The sequence below is a fragment of the Vigna umbellata genome, chromosome 11 (genome assembly GCF_029865625.1).
Source record: "Vigna umbellata cultivar VRB3 chromosome 11, Vumbellata_1.0, whole genome shotgun sequence".
NCBI classification, from domain to species: Eukaryota; Viridiplantae; Streptophyta; class Magnoliopsida; order Fabales; family Fabaceae; genus Vigna; species Vigna umbellata.
Window position 1 is genome coordinate 2,955,756 of NC_142175.1, and position 19,403 is coordinate 2,975,158.

The 19,403-nt window shown below is 32.6% G+C and overlaps 1 protein-coding gene across 1 annotated transcript; it reads left to right on the forward strand.

Annotated features, from left to right (window-relative positions):
* The first annotated feature begins 12,656 nt into the window (after positions 1–12,656).
* Positions 12,657–17,559, forward strand: LOC148190766 (phosphatidylinositol:ceramide inositolphosphotransferase 1-like). Its single transcript, XM_088102601.1, has 12 exons — positions 12,657–13,165; positions 13,258–13,347; positions 14,596–14,682; positions 14,781–14,849; positions 15,552–15,632; positions 15,945–16,016; positions 16,093–16,153; positions 16,239–16,341; positions 16,649–16,744; positions 16,835–16,881; positions 16,974–17,098; positions 17,192–17,559. The coding sequence occupies exons 1-12, from the start codon at positions 13,133–13,135 to the stop codon at positions 17,270–17,272; spliced, it is 945 nt and encodes a 314-aa protein (XP_087958727.1). The 5' UTR covers positions 12,657–13,132; the 3' UTR covers positions 17,273–17,559.
* Positions 17,560–19,403: the final 1,844 nt, after the last annotated feature.

Sequence of the window (19,403 nt, forward strand, 5' to 3'; positions counted from 1 at the left end):
AAGCATTTGTGCTTATTTAAATTGGCTTATTGAACAAACCATTTGGTGTTATTATTGGAGACTCTTTTGTACCCTATTATTGATCATAGTGGATTTATTCTTTGGTCTGGACGACTCATGGTTTTTACCCTTGCATTGAGGGGTTTTACACGTTAAAAATTGTTGGTGTCTCTTTGTGCTTTTGGATTCTATTTTTGTTCTATTTGTTTGGTGTTCCTCGCATATTCTCGCAAGAAGGGAGATTGAATTTCCTATTGATAATGTTGATGAAGAGGAAGATGATGTGTCACTAGATGAGAGTCTTGGTGATATACCTGAGTTACCAAAAGCTCAACCCAGAAGATCTGACAAGCCAAAGCAACCTTCTAAGAAGTACTCTACCAATGAGTATGTGATGTTGATTGATGAGGGAGAACCTGAATGTTATGAGGAGGCCATTGAAAGTGAAGAAAAGCAAAAGTGGTTGGATGCAATGCAGGATGAGATGAAATCTCTGCATGATAATCACACTTATGACTTGGTGAAGTTGCCTAAGGGTAAGAGAGTCTTAGAGAACAGGTGGATTTTCAGGGTGAAGCAAGAGAGCAATTCTACATTTACCAGATATAAAGCCAGATTAGTGGTGAAAGGCTTTAGATAAAGAAAGGGTGTTGACTCCAATGAGATTTTCTCACTTGTGGTGAGGATGACATCCATTAGAACTGTGTTAAGTTTAGTTGTTACTCTAGATTTGGAGGTTGAGCAGATGGATGTGAAGACAACTTTCCTTCATGGTGATTTGGAGGAAGAGATTTACATGAAGCAACCAGATGATTTTCTTGTTGAAGGCAAGGAAGACTATGTGTGTAGGCTATGATAAAGCATATATGGGTTAAAGCAAGCTCTAAGGCAGTGGTATAAGAAGTTTGAGTCTGTTATGTGTGAGCAAGGCTACAAGAAGACTATTTCTGACTATTGTGTTTTTGTCATGAAATTTTCTGAGAATGATTTCTTTACATTGTTGTTATATGTTGATGACATGCTTATTGTTGGGAAAGATGTATCCAAAATTGACAGGTTGAAGAAGCAACTAGGCGAGTCATTTGCCATGAAAGACATGGGAGCTGCTAAGAAGATTCTTGGTATAAGTATCACTCATGATAGAAAAGAGAAGAAACTTTGGTTATCACAGGAGCACTACATTCAGAAGGTGTTGCAAAGATTCCAAATGGAAAATGCTAAAGTTGTAAGTACTCCTCTTGCTACTCATTTTAAGTTGAGTGTTAAACAAAGTTCTTCAAATGAAGCTGAGAAGATGGATATGAGCAAAGTTCCTTATGCTTTTGCGATGGGTAGTTTGATGTATGCAATGCTATGTACAAGGCCTGATATTGCACATATTGGTACAATCAGTAGATTTCTGTCAAATCCAGGTAGAGAGCATTGGAATGCTGTGAAATGGATTTTGAGGTATCTTCGTGGTACTAAAGGTTTGAGGATTTGTTTTGGAGGTGATAAGCCTACTTTGGTGGGTTACTCAAATTCATATATGGCTGGAGACATTGATTCCATAAAGTCTACTTCAGTCTACAATCAAAGTTGCAAAAGTGTGTAGCGTTGTCTACTACTGACGCAGAATTCATTGCACTTACTGAAGCATGTAAGGAGTTGTTATGGGTGAAGAAATTCTTGTAGGAGTGATACGCTGTCGTTGAAGCTATCAAATTAATACTACTTTTCAAGGCAACTTCAGTATTGCCAAGTAGTATCCAAGAAAGTAGATAGGGCTAAAGTAACCCTGAGTTGTCTCCCTACAAACACGGAATTGCTTTTGAATATCTGACTCTTATGAATGTTATGCAATGCTTATGAATAAAAGTAATGGTTGAAGAATGTTTAAAGAATAAATAAGAAACTTAAAAACAATTATGATTAAATAGGCTAATTCCATTGCTTTTTCAAGATAGATTCATCATCGGTTATTCACGAATAATTGTTCAATTAATTATTGCTTAAGTTTCAAATTAATTAAAGTACATTCTTAATTAATTTGACGACGATCATGCATTTAACCAAAGTAAATTCTCAATCAAATACAAAACCTTTCTAGATTATTCACCATAAATTCAACCAAAGTACATTCTCAATCAAATTCTATTGTGTTTAATCATGTTTATTCTTAAATCTGCTAACCAAATTAAAAGCTAATCAATCAAAGTAAATTCTCAATTGATTATAGTTGAAATTATTACTAATCAATCAAAGTACATTCTCAATTGATAGTAAAAACCATTTAATCATATGAAAGTTCCTAAATTAAATCAAAGTAGATTCTCAATAAAACCTAGAAACCCTAGAACTCATATAATCAATATGCATGTAGATTCAAACACATTATGATGCAAAAATCTTTGCTTTTAATTTGATAAAGAGATGAAAGACATAGAGAGAGAACAACTTAAATCAATAATCAAAATAAACAATTGCATTAACTCAATCTAACCTCAGAATCCATAATGGAATTACAGTAGAATAGCCCTAGATGCTTAGCTCTCAATGAATGGAGTTGAATACAAGATGAAAGAAAAGTGAGAGGAGTATGAGAGAATGAATGAATGAATTGAAGTTCCCCCTGGGTCTCTTTATATAGGGTTTGATTGGGCTTGGACTCTGATTATTCAGTTGATAAAATCTTTTTTCTTATATCTTCCAAATAACTAAAAGATTTATATAGTTATAACATTATTTGGAAGATATTTTCTGTTGATATTCCCAAATTACATTAATTTAACAACTGAATTGTATCTTTTAGCTTTTCTCACTTTCCAAAATTGCACAAATACCCTAAAATTGTCTCTATCTGCACTTTAGCCCCTTCTGAATTTTTGAAATTACAAGAAAGCCCCTTAGTTGACCAGCTTTGACCAGAGGAGGACGCGCCAATGAGGTGATGCCACGTGTCAAAACTCTCCCCTCCCAATTAGGGTTTCAGAACATTGGGGAAGGGAAATTCCTGCACCGCTTTTGCTCCTCTACGCCGCTGCTCGCGTTTTTGCGTTTCTAGTTCTTGATTGGTTTTCTGTTTGCAGGTTTGGGGTTGGAGATGACGACAAGGATGCATTCTGCATTGGCGTGATGGTGATGATTTCGGAGGAGGAAGCGTACAGTGCTCCGGCGATGGTGGATCTCGCGATGAAGGTCTTCGCGATTTTGGGATTTGGGTTGCTACAAGTGCGAGTTCGTGGTTGCGGTCATGGCAGCGACAGTGCTGTAGTGGCAAGGCGCGAGTGGCGTGGAGGCGACAAGGTGTCCCGCGAGGAGATAGCAGCAGCTAGGTCTCGCGATGGTGGGGTTTGACGGTGGAGAGAAATTGGGTTTTGCTGTGTGGTCCGATTGCGAGTGAAAATCCGAGATGAAGGTCTTGCGGCGATGATGCTCGTTGATGGCGGAATCGTGATTGCGATTGCTGTGCGAGCCGAAGAGGTGGATCTGTTTGTAGTTGTGATTTTGGTTTGATGATCTTTCCTTGCAGGTCACGAATGGAGAAGACGACTATGCGAGGAGGATGGTGGTGGCTTCACGGTGGCGGCCTGACTGGTATCCGCGGCGACTATCGGCGAGACTCTGTGGTAGCTTGTAGTGGCGCGGTGGCAAGGTGGTGGCGGCTAGGGTTCTGCTGGAATTGGAATTAGGGTTTCATGCGTGGAAGATGATGATGTGGTAGAGAGGGTGATGTGGCAGCATGTGGTTGTCTAAATTTGTGTGGGGAGGATTTGGACATGTGACATGATCTAGTGGAGTCTGATTTAGGAGGGGTAGGCATAGGAAATTTTAGGGGTTGTAGGAGAAAATGCTTAGTGTTTGGGCTTGATTGTTTGGCCTGTTTCAGAAATAGAAGTGTATGTAGGAAAATTTAGGAGGTGCAAGGGTAAGGTCTGCTTGTTGGCCCATCTGTACATTATTTTTCAAATAAAACCTGGTTTTGGGCCTTAATTTGCAATTTGGACATATTAAACTTTAATTTCAGCTGCACAAATAAACATTAGAACATCCAAGAATAATTTATGCGCTAAAACTCACTTTTTACATCTCTTTAATTCTCAAACCCAACAATTCCAATCATCACAAATCCACTTAAAATCAACCATTTAAGCACAATTATCTCATCAAAAGTTTGAATTTGAAAGCATAAATGTGAGCATAAATATGCACTCATCAAGGAGCTTGATTTTGTACAAGGGAAGTACTTGTTGTATTGTGACAGTCAAAGTGTTATTCATCATGGTAAGAATCCAACTTTTCATTCTAAACCCAAACATATTGATGTGAGGTATCATTGGATATGTGATGTTTTGGATGCTAATTTGTTGGAATTAGCGAAGGTTCATACACATGATAATGGTGCTGATATGATGACCAAGGCATTGCTAAGAGGAAAGTTTGAAGTTTGTTGTGACGTCGCCGGTTTGGCGGATATCTCCACATAGACGTGAGGGAGAGATTTGTTGGGTTATTGGGCTCCCTTCCTATGTGGAGAATAGGCCCAAATAATGTGGACATTTATGCCTTACTGGGTTAAATAGAGATGGGTCAGATTAGTAGGACACATTAGAGTTATTTGAAGAGAGGCAAAAGCCAAGTGAGAGAAAAAGGAAGAGAGAAAGTTATTCCCGCATAACCCTAAACCTGCATTGGTGTTTTCGTCTCTGTGAAGTCGTTCACCGTTGGATCAAGCTAATGTTTGGATAGTAGGTTTTAGACATATGGTTCTTCATTCTGACCGTTCGGATCTTCAATCGGAGGTCTAGATTGGGAGAAATCGATCCCACACCAGCAGCCCTATTTTGGAGAATTTTCATCTTCTTTGTTCTCGTTTGTAAGCATTTGTGCTTATTTAAATTGGCTTATTGAACAAACCATTTGGTGTTATTATTGGAGACTTTTTTGTACCCTATTATTGATCATAATGGATTTATTCTTTGGTCTGGACGAGTCGTGGTTTTTACCCTTGCATTGAGGGGTTTTCCACGTTAAAATTTGTTGGAGTCTCTTTATGCTTTTGGATTCTATTTTTGTTCTATTTGTTTGGTGTTCCTCACAGATTCTCGCAAGAAGGGAGATTGAATTTTCACTGCGTTATTACTTCTTGCTAAGTTGTTATATTTTTTGGCCCTTTCCTCATCAAGTAGACGATACAAAAAGTCGTCATGTTCACTACAATCTTTGCCTTCTGCGTGATTGACCTTTCTCTCTGAAACTCAATCTCATTTTTGGACCATTGGAAATCAGCCTGTAATCTCCAAGGAGGTAAACATTTTTATCCAAGTAAAACTTACTACATTTCCTTATGTCTTGTTGTTGGATAAATGTATTTTTTGTTGTCGACCATAGGTGACTAAGGTAGTGCCAACTGTTTATGAAGAAGTGAAGGATTCTCTTATGAAGAATATTAGATGACGAATTACCCCCAACCCTTGAAAATTAGGGTGGATATTGAAATGACATGTTTTCAATTTGATCGCATTCTTCACATTAAGGTCTTAATTATTTCTATTGCTCCTTTTTATTATTTTGGATAAATGATCTTCTTTTTCCTTTAAGCATCTAATTTGTTGTTTTGATTTGTTGTTGTCTATAACGTATCTACCACAGTGTTCTCAGGTTTTATGATTATTTGCTTATGTAAGAGGCAATACCTAAAGCTGAAGCCGGTGGAAACGACGTCTACCCTATAAAAATTAAACTCGATGCTCCCCACTTTATGTTCTTATCTCTCACTATACAATGTTAATGCAATCTTCACGTATATTTTGATATGATTATTGGCTTTTTGACCAAAATTGAGTGCATATTCTGCCCTTGAAGATTTTTGCTTCAGTATTCAAATTTTTGGATATGTGAAGTATGAGTTTGTCACTATTGTTGTATTTTAGATAGTGTTTGATGGTATTGGGGTTGTAGAACTAGGTTGGCAAATTTTTAACCAATTATGATTTCCAAACAGCCAAATAGAATTTGCCATGAAAGGCCCGAACACATTAACACAAAAATAGCTTTTAACGTATGTTATTTTAGACTTTTGACGTCTGTTAAATGTCCGACATCATAGCGGCAAGCGTAAATTGACGCATGTTGTCTTTGAGCAGACGTCAATTCACGTCTATTGCATTTATAAAAGACGTTAATTGACGTCTATTGTAAGAATAACATACGTTAATTTATGGGCTTTTTAAAAAAAATCGCCACTGTGAAGGTTTGGAAGTAGACAAGTGCCGCTATGAGCATGAGGAGAAAAATGCGCACAATAACGGTTCGAAAATCGTTGCCGCAGTTGTCCAAGAATGCACCCAAGAACTGCACCAAAAGCCAATGAAAATGAATTTTAATCGATGCAAATGAAAGATAATAGTTTCAAATGTAATATAATCAGTGCAAAATTATTTTAAATGGTGCAAAGTGGAAGAAAACTTACCTAAATGTTAATGGCGAACGAGAAAGCAGAGATGGAAGAAGATGTACGCAGCGAGAGAGAAAACGTGTAACTGGTGAACGCGAACAAAGTAAAGGGCATTTGACATCAACCCCCCTTTAGATCCGACGTCTAATTGGTAAAAAAAAAAATCCATTTTGATGCTACTTTTGAGATATTTTTGCATCTTATTGACGTATGGGGAAGGGGATCCGACGTCTAATGTATATTAGACGTCGGCCCCTACTATGTTCGACGTCTAATGTCTGCAAAAGTGATCTTTCAATTGTGATTTTATAAAGGTGGCATACTAAGTTCAACTTATTGTTATTCATTATTATCACAAGTTTTCGCAATGTTATAAAAAAAACATCTTAAAAAAACTAAATTTATAAAAAGGAAAAAACATGTTCAGGAAAAAAAATAATCCTTATAAATTAAAGTGAACATCAATGCAATTTTCTTTTCTCTAAAATAACTAAATACTTTTCATATATATATATATATATATATATATATATATATGGGGTTTGCTAACGCGCGTACGCCTGTTTTTCAGTTGGTACATTTTAGCAATGTGTACCGGATTTTAGTAGACAAAAATATCCTTATATATCATGGATTCTAAGTTTTAAGGTTAAGGGTATTTTAATAATTTTCATTTTCAAAACTTAAAAAAAAAAAAAAGAAACCCCCCAAACCCTTACTCACCTCTCTCATTCCTCTCAATCCTTTCTCTTTCATCTCTCTCACTCCAACCTTTTCTCTGTCATCCCTACTGTAACCCCAATTGAAAAAAATCAGAAACACATGCCTTTAAAAAATTTTCCTTTGTAAAGAGTTGAGTCATTGACATATTCACCTTCAAGGCAAAGGTTCATTCAAGATCTCTTCAATTTCACCATTTTCACTAACCTCTTTAAAAAAATTTCCTTTGTAAAGAGTTGAGTCATTGACATATTCACCTTCAAGGCAAAGGTTCATCATCTCTAAAAAGATCCTCGAGGCCAATTACCAATTCTTTCTGATGTCATTATGTCTGTGAAAATTAGATAAAATTATATACGACAAAAATTATAAAATGAAAACTCATTATAAAGTCATTTTTTTGTAAGAAATTGTTTAACAACTGAGTGTTTTTGATTTTTTTCCAGGCCAATTACCAATTCCTTTGATATGCTTGTGAAAATTAGATAAAATTAGATAAGACAAAAATTATAAAATAAAAACTCATTATAAAATCATTTTTGTAAGAAATTGTTAAACAACGAGTATTTCTGAATTTTTTCCAGGTCAATTACCAATTCCTTTATGCTTGTGAAAATTGGATAAAATTAGATAAGACAAAAATTATAAGATGAAAACTCATTATAAAATCATTTTTTTGTAAGATTGTTTAACATCAAGTGTTTCTGATTTTTTCAATTGAAGCTACGGTAGGGATAACAGAGAAAAGATTGGAGTGAGAAAGAGGAAAGAGAAAGGATTGAGAGGAATGAGAGAGCTGAGTAAGGGTTTGGGGGTTTCTTTTTTTTTTTTTTTAAGTTTTGAGAATGAAAATTATTAAAATACCCTTAACCTTAAAACTTAGAATCCATGATATATAAGGATATTTTTGTCTACTAAAATCCGGTACACATTGCTAAAATGTACCAACTGAAAAACAGGCGTACGCGCGTTAGCAAACCCCTATATATATATATATATATAATTATATTATTTTATTTTTTAATTAATTACTTATAAAAAAAATTATGAAAATAGTTAGATTTGTCAATTCGGTCCCTCTTTGGTCTTGACTCACATGATCAGAACAACCTACAAAACCTAAAAGTTCATAGAAAAAGTTTATAGGGCAAAAATATCTACAAAAGTCTTATGGGTCAAGGCCAACCCATGGACTTTTTTCAAGGAAAAATGTTCATTTTGAATACAAAAAAAATATAATTAACTCTTAATTTGTTAAAAATCTAAGTGCTTTTAATTTGTCAAATAACTATATACAAATATTTTAATCAGACTATATGGACTTTGTAAGAGATTTAATTAAACTTTATTGATGTTTATATAGAAAAATTAGACAACAACTTAAGACGTAGAAATCCTTGACAAAGTAAACATATTTAATTTTTCTTGACTAAATATATTTTTAAGTTATATAAGATAGGTGTTTAGTTTTGTAATTAAAAACTGTATGTATATTTTTCATATATATATATATATATATATATAATATTTCTTATTTTTAATAATTTTTTTATCAAAATTAACAACAAATTATTTACAATATTAAGTGGTTTATTAATATTCACTAAATTTATTACTATTTTAGAATGAATACTTATATATTATATGCATTTTCTATGATAGTTGTTATTAATTCAATTATTAAACATGCATTTACTTTATTAGTTTCTCATTTTTCTAGGTAATTCTTTTAATCATATATATATATATATATATATATATATTAATTATCTTTATGTTGATTGATTCACTTTCAAAAGGTATATATTTTATGTAAAACCCGTGAAAATATGCACAGTAGTAATTTTCTCTTAAAATTATTATTAGTAATAATATTTATGGGTAAAAAATATGATAAATAAGAAAATTGTAGAAGATAAACAAAAGTTTATGGTAGATAAGTACAGTAATTTCAGAAGCATGGGTTCAAATTTTTGAGAATCTATCTAGTTTCTAGAATATCTGCTCAGAATCTATGTTGGACTTTCTGGTAATTGAGTTTTTTTAGGGAAATTTACCTATAACAACAGCTTGCATGTGAGTATCTAAAAATTGGATGAAGAAAAATCCTTTAATAAATTTCGAGATCTGTTGAAAAATTTTCTAAATTTTTAACAAATTTTGAAATTTATTAAAGTTTTCGAGAAAATCTTTAAAAAATTTCAAATCTGTGGAAGGGTTTTTCTTTTCTATTAAAAATGATATTTTTGAAATGTGAAAGTGGAAGAAGAAAAGTGAAGAAATGCAGGAGAAACACTCAAGACATTATTATGCACATAAACTAACAATTTAGGACAATTGCTTCCGGCTCCCAATTGTTTGTTTCTTGACCGCTGTAATTGTCGAAATAGCAAAACCACCCCTATGGTAGTTGCGACAGGCATCGCCATCACTTGGCTCATGGGGTGCGTTGGTGAAGTCAAAGAAGGACGTGGCTGAGATAAGAGGTGCGTTAGAAAATGCTTCCTGGAGTGGGTTCTAGCCAACACCATTGTGGATGAAGAACATGAAGACCTCGCAGAATCACTATTATCCTCTGCCCATTGCAAAACCAGCAAAAGGCACAAGGGGAATAAGACATTTCTCGCCCAAAAAATATATTTTCACACATATTTTTTTATTTATTTATTATTATATCCATGTATTCTAAATCTAATAAAAAAAACTGTGTCAAATTATAAAAAATATGTGTTAAAATATTTTTTATTTGAAGCAATTAATATGTTAATAAAGATTTATTTTATAACATCTTGACACAAACATGTAACTTTCCAAATTGTGTATTTGAAAAAATATTTTTAGACGTGAAAATAGTTTTGGAAACATTCAATTTGGAATATATTACTTTTCTTCATTATGGATTAAGTGTTAACTATTTCTAGATTTAGAACCTTACGATGGATGATGTATATTTATATTTTAGATTGGATGTTTTGAGAAAACATTTTTAAAATATTTAATTTAAAAAATATTTGTATATTTTGAATTGGGTATTAAGAAATGTATTTTTAATTCTAAAACTATCTTTCATAATATCTAATCTAAAACATATAAAGAAATATATTTTGAATTAAGTATTTTAAAAAAATGAATTTAAAAATATATCTTTTAAAACTTTTAATAAAAAATATTAAAAATAAATAAAATGCAGGGGTTACTTTTACTTTTTTAATTTAATTTTATTTAGGAACAATTTAAAAATTACTTGTTTTTTTAAAAGTGGAAAATGTTGAGACAAAATCACGATGTCTAGCAAACCAAGTTTTCAAGCATATCAAACAACACTCAAAAAATATTGCTTATAAAGAAAAGTGTTTAAAAAAAGAAAATGTTTTCCAAATAAATCATGTAATAGATGATATGTGTAACAAACAATATTTTACAAAAAACGTCTGAAGGCCTCAGGTCAACACGTTACAAAAAACGTCTACAAAGTGAAGCGTTTCTCTAAATTTAAAGTTATGTTTTACTCATGCAACGTTGTATCAAGTAGACATCATATAAAAACGTATCATCTAATGAGAGCCGATAAACGATATCGAAAAACATATATAATTGTCCAATCAATGGAATGTCTAAGAAGAAAGGAAGGATAAAAGATAGATATCTTATCAAGAGAAATGTTACTTAGAGTAGCGCTAAATGATAAGAAAACTCCTAAGAGAGTATCTTAATGACAACTAAACGCTATAACCTTTAAAAGAAGCAACTAATGTTTTATCTAATGATACTACATGTTGTATGTTTTACCATCAAACGATACATTAATTAAAAGACATTGACATATACAAGAATGCTTTGAACACATAATGTACCTAACAATCATCAACGAATAAAAAATTTAATACTAGATATACAAAAAAGTGTTTTTGTGCTTACATACTTTGTTCTCTTTATTTATGCAGGAAATTACAGCACCAACCTTTATCCAAAAGCTCTAAACAAAGAGACATCGAGAAACACTCATATTAAAAATTTGTACCAGTTAGAATTGACTAGGGAACCAAGAGTAATTGACAATACTTGGATATCTAGAGTGATCATAATATTCAACAACCAGGAGTGGTAAAACATGGACTAGTCAAGATTGATTAGAGAACCAAGAGTGATTTATAATACTTGGACTAGTCAGAATTGAGTAGGGAACCAAGAGTAATTTATAATACCTGGATTAGTCGTGTTGACTATATGTGAATATTTGTGTAAAATTATAAAGGTTATACTCGTGTAATCTTGATAAAAGATTAGTAAAACCTCTTTAAGAGTTCTTAAAGGAGAACTAGCTCAGGTTGAATGAATCAATATAAAATTTGTATTAAATTACTTTCTTTTTTCAAAAACTTTTATAAATCTTTGTGAAACATCGTGGTTTAAACATATACTTGTTTGTTAGTCTTTTGAGAGCCAACTTTTTGTTAATCTTTTTAAACATATAATTTGTAAAAAGTTTTAAAAACATTATTCATCCCCTTTCGAACGTTGTTTTTGTGATTTCACAAGAAAAAAAAATCTGAATAGAAACAACCATACATAACAAAAGAATCCAATTTATCATCTTCTAATCATATAAATCATAATGGTGTCACTCATTCTAAATTATTTTCAAATAAAAATTACTAGAGAGAAGATTAAAATATGAAATTATTGTTATTATTACTATTAGTAATAGAGAAATATCTACCCTGACGTACCTAAAAGAATGATCTTATGTTTGTTTCACACATTCTATTTTTCCATTTTAAAATAATTTAAATAAATTATTTATATCAATTTAAATTACAAAAAGTATTACTTTTCAATAATATTCTCAAATAATGCACTAATAAGCTATACATGTAACAATAAAGAATTAATAAAGATATTTTATCATAAATTTTGGTATAATTAATTATTTTCTTAAAATATGATATTTACTTAAATGCCAAATAAAACAATATAATGTAAATAACTATTGTATTATTAATTTAAATTTACATTAATAATATGATAATTAAAATAGTTAGATGTAAATAATTTTGTATTATTAATTGATTACAAATTATTTTATACAATTTTTAAATTATCATTGTTATTATTATTACTATTATTAGAAAAACACCAATAGGCTTATATATTTTGTGATTATACGATAATGTAACAAATACTTAGAATTTATATTTTTAAAAGTTTTTAAAATAGTTATATGTTTTAGGAATATTTTTGGAAATATAAAAAATAAGGTCACTTGATAATTAATTTGATATTTGAAAGATGAAATTCTGATTGGTAGTCGCTAATTAAGATTTTCATATATTTTAGAAAAAAATCATCTGTTTAGGTATAAATCTTTTAATAACATTTCATACATAAATAAAAGTTTTATCTTTAAACTTAATACTGAAATTGTTTTTACGAAAATTTTAATGGGTACTATCAGTTAGCACATGACCGATTTGGTATTTATTGTTATTCTTATTATTTTCTACTCTCTTCTCAACTGTCTCGCCGTGTTCATCTCGCGTGCATAGCAGTCAGAAAAACACTGCGAGAAAGAAAAGAAGAATCACAGAGGAAAGGAAAAACCCCTTTTGACCATTGCGCTTCCGTTTCTATTTTCCCTATTGATTCTACCGACAAAGCCTTTTTTGGGTTTTTGTCTTCGTCTTGTGATCATTCCTCCTCTCTGGGGTTACGGTTCTGTTTGTGATCAAACCCGATCTTTTTTCCCTTCGCGATTTGGATTCGGATACCCAGTTGCGCTTCTTTTTCTGGGTGTCTTCTCTTTTGGCCAATGTTTCGGTTTTACATGGTGAGAAAGTTTTAAAGGGGATTAATTCTATGTGGGTTTCCTTCATATTGGCCAATCAATGTTGACTGTATCATCAGTGTGGTTATGAAGTAATATGGAAGTGCTCTTTGCGCGGATAACCCATCAACGACAACATCAAAGACAATAACATGTCGTTTTACATTGGTCGCGAGGCTTCTAAGGTTGCTTATTTCTTCCCCATGTTGGTATTATTTTTTCCTTATTTGTGTTCTTGTGTTAATGTTTAATAGGTATTTGGTGTGCGTTTGTGTAGCTATGGAAGAGAATTTGTGCGGAGACAACTACGGAGATCAACCTCCTCGCTGAGAATTGGAAGTACCTTCTCGCTGGTCTTGTTTTTCAGGTTTTTTTTTTTTTTCTATTTTGATCAACCTTAAGCAGGAATTGAGTATAGTTGCTCATTTTGTGGTTCCCCTTTTGTGTAGAAGGTTCCTTTTCTTTTCCTTTGACGAGGATATTAAAATAATATTTGTAAGTGTTTTACGTTTGTTTGATTTGAACTCTTTCATGCTACATGGAGTTCAGTTGTTCATGTTGTCCGTCGGCATGATTAGTGGTATAATTGCGTTTATATATATATATATATATATATATATATATATTTTATTTGTTTCTGTTAAGAATGAATGAGGTATATAATAATGTCGCTTGGTTTAATCACTGAAGCTTATTTTGTCAGAGATAATAAAGTGCCAGAGTTGATGGCTCAGTGTTTTTAATGAGGGAATTCAGGAACTTGCAATCGCTTGAAGCATCTTTTTGTTATATTTTGCAACTATGGTGATTTTGCTTTAGATGATCAGTTATTTGTTCACTCTCAAGAACAAATTTACTTACCCTCGGTTCTCTGAGATACTCTGGATTCTGGGAAGATAGTCAACTATTTCATTTCCATCATTGGAAACATTTAGTAGTTAGCAGTAGTTGTTGAGGTTAGGAGTGAATGAATGAGGTACATAATTCAATCACTTGGTTAATCGCTGGAGCTTATTCGTCAGCAATGACGAAGTGTCAGAGTTGATGGTTCAGTGTTTTATTGAGGGAATTCAGAGAACTTGTAATTGCTTGAAGCATCTTTTATCATATTCTGCGACTATGATGCTTTTACTTTAGATGATCAGTTATTTGTTCCCTCTCAAGAACAAATTTACTGACCCTCACCTCTCTGTGAAACTCTGGGTTCTGGGAAGATGGTCCAATGTTTCATTTCCATCATTGGAAAATTTTAGTAGTTTGCAGTAGTTGTTGAGGTTAGGTATATTGAGTGCATGTTTACATTTAATTAATCTTTTCCATAATTGATTCCAATTGTATTGAAAGCCAAATTAATAAGCGGTTCTTTCCATTCTTTTCAATGTTTTGATGTGATGTCTGGGACCAAAATTGACTCCGGTAGAGTTATGCATAGAACAATGTTATATGAGAAAGAAAAGAAAGGACCAATTTTTGTAAAGCATATGTTTGAGTGTTTCTATTCTTGTCTATGTTATGTATGCATAAAGTGTAACAGTATAGTACTTTGATTTCCTTGGTTTCTTGACATACTATTTATTTCATTGTCTGATGTCTGAATTTAACTGTTCCTCTACAGTATATACATGGTTTGGCTGCCCGAGGAGTTCATTATTTACACAAGCCTGCCCCTACTCTACAAGATGTTGGATTCTTCCTTCTTCGGGTTTGTAATTGCCATGATGTTCTTGCTTTCTCTTGGAAAATCCAGTACAGAGAATGGTAGGAATGCTCTTGTAACTTTTAATCTTGGTGCTGTTACAGGAGCTTGGGCAAGACAAAGCTTACATAAGTGAAACGTTGTTTTCCCTTATCTTTTTATCCTTTGTATTGGTATGAATCCCTCTTTCCCTCTCTTTGTTTCAGTTTCACATGAACTTTTTAAGCCCACCATTTTAATATCTGGTTGGTGGCTCTTTTGATAGTTTATATTTTACCTACCTAAGGCATCATCATAATGATTAAGAATTAGGGACAAGTCTATATTTCACTAAGAACTTTATGTATTTTATATGATAAAATGATAATTCTGAAGGTAAATATTCCTTGATCGTGAAAGTGTGCAATACTTCCACCCCCTGGTGTTTCCTTGAAATCAGAAGACTAAATTATTAATATTGTTTACCATTGTCGCTTTGAGATGCTTGAAAAGTTACTCTCGAGTTATTTGTACTGTCTGTTGACTTAAGAATGATGATTTGTTCGAAAATAAAAGGAACGACAGAAAATAAATTCAAATATATATTTCCTTATTTTGGTTTGAAGTTTTGTATAAAGAGTTTTAGTACCAATTTCGGTGAAGGATTGTTTTTTTCATGATTCTAATGGTTTTATTCCTATTAAATATTTTCTTGATATTTTCTACTACTGCAATATTTGACATATATAATTCAGCATTTCCTTATTTCAGTTCTTATTTTCCTTTTTGGCTACTGTGACTTATTTTTGTGAATTTCTCATTTCAACTAGTTTGATATTCATTTATTTCTTTTTGTCTGAAGTTTCAAATATATTCTTTTATGTGTGGTTTTGCAGTGGACATTTCATCCTTTCATATTCAAGAGCAGAAAGATCTACACAGTTGTCATATGGTGCAGGGTTTTTGCATTTTTAGTTGTAAGTTCTGATCACACTTCTTATATTTATTAAAGTATTATTTAATCTTTTGGGAATATTAATTGAGTAGCCGAGTTCTTAGTGTGATAAATCGATGATGTAAGATGAGTCAACAGTATAAATGCAAGCTGGCCTCATGAATAATGTTGATTATTATGTGATGTCATCATGCCTTGATTTACTTCTCTTATATGGCCAGCACAGTATATTTTTGGCCATTTAAATGTTTCAGATATGGTCAAGTACTATTTTGTATATATAAATGTGTCTCTTTTCTCCCTTCATCGAACCTTTGCATATTGTGTACCGCAGGCTTCTCAAGTTCTTCGTATAATAACTTTTTATTCTACACAACTTCCTGGTCCAAACTACCACTGCCGTGAGGTATGTATGGCAACATCTTTTATACATTTCTTTTTCATAGATTGTTATAATTTTAGTCTACTTGATCATCGTGCAGGGGTCTAATCTTGCCACATTACCTCATCCAGATAGTGTCTTTGAAGTGCTCTTTCTCAATTGTTAGTATACATTATTGTACTGAAGTTGTTTATATTTGATTTTTCTTTGTTTGTTTCTGGTACTTATTTCAATTATTATGTGCAGTTCCACGTGGTGTGGTCTATGGATGTGGTGATTTGATATTCTCATCGCACATGATCTTTACTCTTGTTTTTGTGCTCACGTATCAGAAATATGGCACTCGAAGGTTAAATTGGCTTATAAATGTCTTCCATCTTGTTTTTGTTGAAGAATTAAGTATGTCACAAGATTTTACTTCAGCAAGTTTTGTTTGGATAATTTTTGCTGTAACATTTTTTAACACCCTATATAATCGTTTGGCATTACAAAATATGTAGGTCACACACCTTATTTAGTGAACGTCACTGTAATTTTCAATAAATTTTAATGAACTAGAAAGAGTGTTGGTGACACTCATTTTATTCAGTCTTTCATGTAGCATGCTTTGTTATGTATATTTACATTCTGATTTGTTGAAATTGATCAACCATTAGGTCAATAAAGCAGCTTGGGTGGCTGCTTGCTGTGGTTCAGAGTCTTTTGATAGTAGCATCACGCAAACATTACACTGTCGATGTAGTTGTTGCCTGGTAAGCTGCATATTTTTCTCTATAACGTGAAACCCGTGGCCTGTGTTCCTTATGAGTTTTTCTTTTTAATTTTTTTTGCATGGCTGGCAGGTATACTGTTAATTTGGTGGTATTTTTTATTGACAAGAAATTGCCAGGTAAGCAAGCATTTGTCACACGTACATAATTACATAGCTATTGTCTTTTACTTTGCTGCTATTTGTTATTGTTCTGACTTGTTATTCTGCAGAATTACCAGACAGGTCAATTGCAGCTGCAACGTTGCTACCGTTGAGCATCAAAGACAAAGATGGAAGGACCAAAGAAGAGAATCACAAGCTATTAAATGGGAATTCTGGAGACCCCCTAGATTGGGTATCTTGAATATGCTTGTCCTTTCCTTTGTTCCTTTAATGTAATGTCTTTGTCTTTGATTTGGACATAACATGGTTGTTTTGATTTGCTCAGAGGCAGAGAACTCAAGTGAATGGCAAGATCATGGAAGATGGCAATACACTCCATGTAGACTCTGCCATGAATGGTGCATAGATATAGGACCCTCTTCTGTACAAATTGGATCCACTTCAAGATTGCTGATGGAAAGCTGCAACATTCAATTTGAAGAATTTGTTGTCTGAACATTCAGTTGTTTATTCAAATTAATAGCATGATTTGCATTTGTGAAATTGAAACTGGGTTGTGCATTTCAACGTTTTGCAGCTCAGATCCCATGTCATAGTTAAATTATCTATTCACAACACCATCAGCATGTGCCATAGAAAATTTCACATTTCCTTTTTTACCCACATCAATGATCCCACATGCATATTGCTGTATACAGTCTTTTGGTTGTTAAATCTCCTTTGCATTCACATGGTAACTAGCTCAATGTGATAGGCCCTGTCATGTAAAAGTAAGGGAAACTCTAATTCTAGACCAACTTGCCTAGTTAAAGTAGGATGCAATGTTTCTAATGTTTTATTTAGTCTTTTTACTTGTTGAGAAAGGGTAGAAAGTGGAAATTACCATTTATTTGGGGGTTTAGTATCTGTGAAATGATTACTTTGTTTGTAATCAAGAGGAACTAACACAAACGTGACTTATTCTTAAAATTTGAAACGGTGACAAGTGACGTTGAGCTAGCACATGATGCTTTGACAGTGCATGTGCTCCTTTACGCATAACAATACTTTTATGTCCGTTGTCCCATTCATTGTCCCTCGTCTGCAAACTCCTTTTGAATGTTTATAGTACCCTTATATTCAAATAGTTTCCCCTTACCAACTGGAACTCATTGCAGATGCAGCATGTCACATGGTTCACCCCCTACACCGCTTAACGCATTTTGTGGCATTTTCCTTTGTTGAAGCACTAGGCCTAATAGAAGGAAAACATTGTTTTACACCAAAAAAATAACCATTTGACGATCTGGAGAACTAAAATGGTTATAAAAAAAGAAGTAAACTTTTGTATTGGTAAAGAAAAAGGGAGTGAAGGATTCTAAAAGATAGTGTCATGTAGATGTAAAAACTTTCTTTCCTAATATAATGAGGGGCACTGATATTCAACATTATACTGAGTGCTAGCTCCGAGTTGCTTTCAAATGTGACGTCATTTGTTTGTCCAAATAGGCAACAATAGGATATTGGAAGGAATGAAGATGCAAAGGCTAAGGAGGTTGATATATGTGAGTCCCGGGGGTAATAAGGAAAATTTACAAAAAACGGTAGTTTACTCTGCAATTACAAAAAAAAAATGGGGTAGTTTACTTTAAAATTTATAGTATAAGGGTAAGTAGTGATGACTTCCAAATTAAAGTCGTCGTGGTAGTGAAGATGATTTCTTTATCAAATTGTGAAAATGTGAAGTAGTTAGGAATGACGATGACTTTTATGTAAATATGTTGAACAAAAGTTGGTGGTGATAACAACTAAGTTAAACCAAAATCATGCTAACTTATGATGACTTCAGTTGTGCATAGTTTTTAAACTAAATTCATAGTTAGTGATAACAACTTCCATTACTAAACCAGGTTTGTTTGATGAGCTTGTCGAGTTTTTCTATGTTGTCGAGCTTACCGAGTTGAAACCGAGCTTGTCGAGATGAGAAGAAGAAGAGAAACAATACTTCTCTTATTGATTATAGGAATAGGAAAAACTACAAAAAGAAATACAGTAAAAAAAAGTAGTAGAAGAATATATATATATATATATATATATATATGTATATATATATATATATATGTATATATATATATATGTATATATATATATATATATATATATATATAATAAAAAAGGAGAAGTTTGGTTTAAGCTCGGTGATAGAGGATAAACTCGTCAAGTTCGGTAAGAAAGTCTAACAATATCACAATGGAAGTTGTTATTGCTAATCATAACTTTAGTTTGAAAAACTATGTACAAAGTCGTAATGAGTTATAATGACTTTGGTTCAATTGAAAGTTGTTACTACTGTATACAAGATCCAATAAAAGTTTTCACTACTCCTAACGACTTTCATTCAACATGTTTACAAAAAAGTTGTCATCAAAGTCCTGACGACTTTACATTTTCATAATTTTATGAATAAGTCTTCCTCAATCATGATGACTTTAATTTAGATGTTGTCTTGACTTCATGCGACTTACCCTAAGACTATAAATTTTAAGTCTACCACTCCA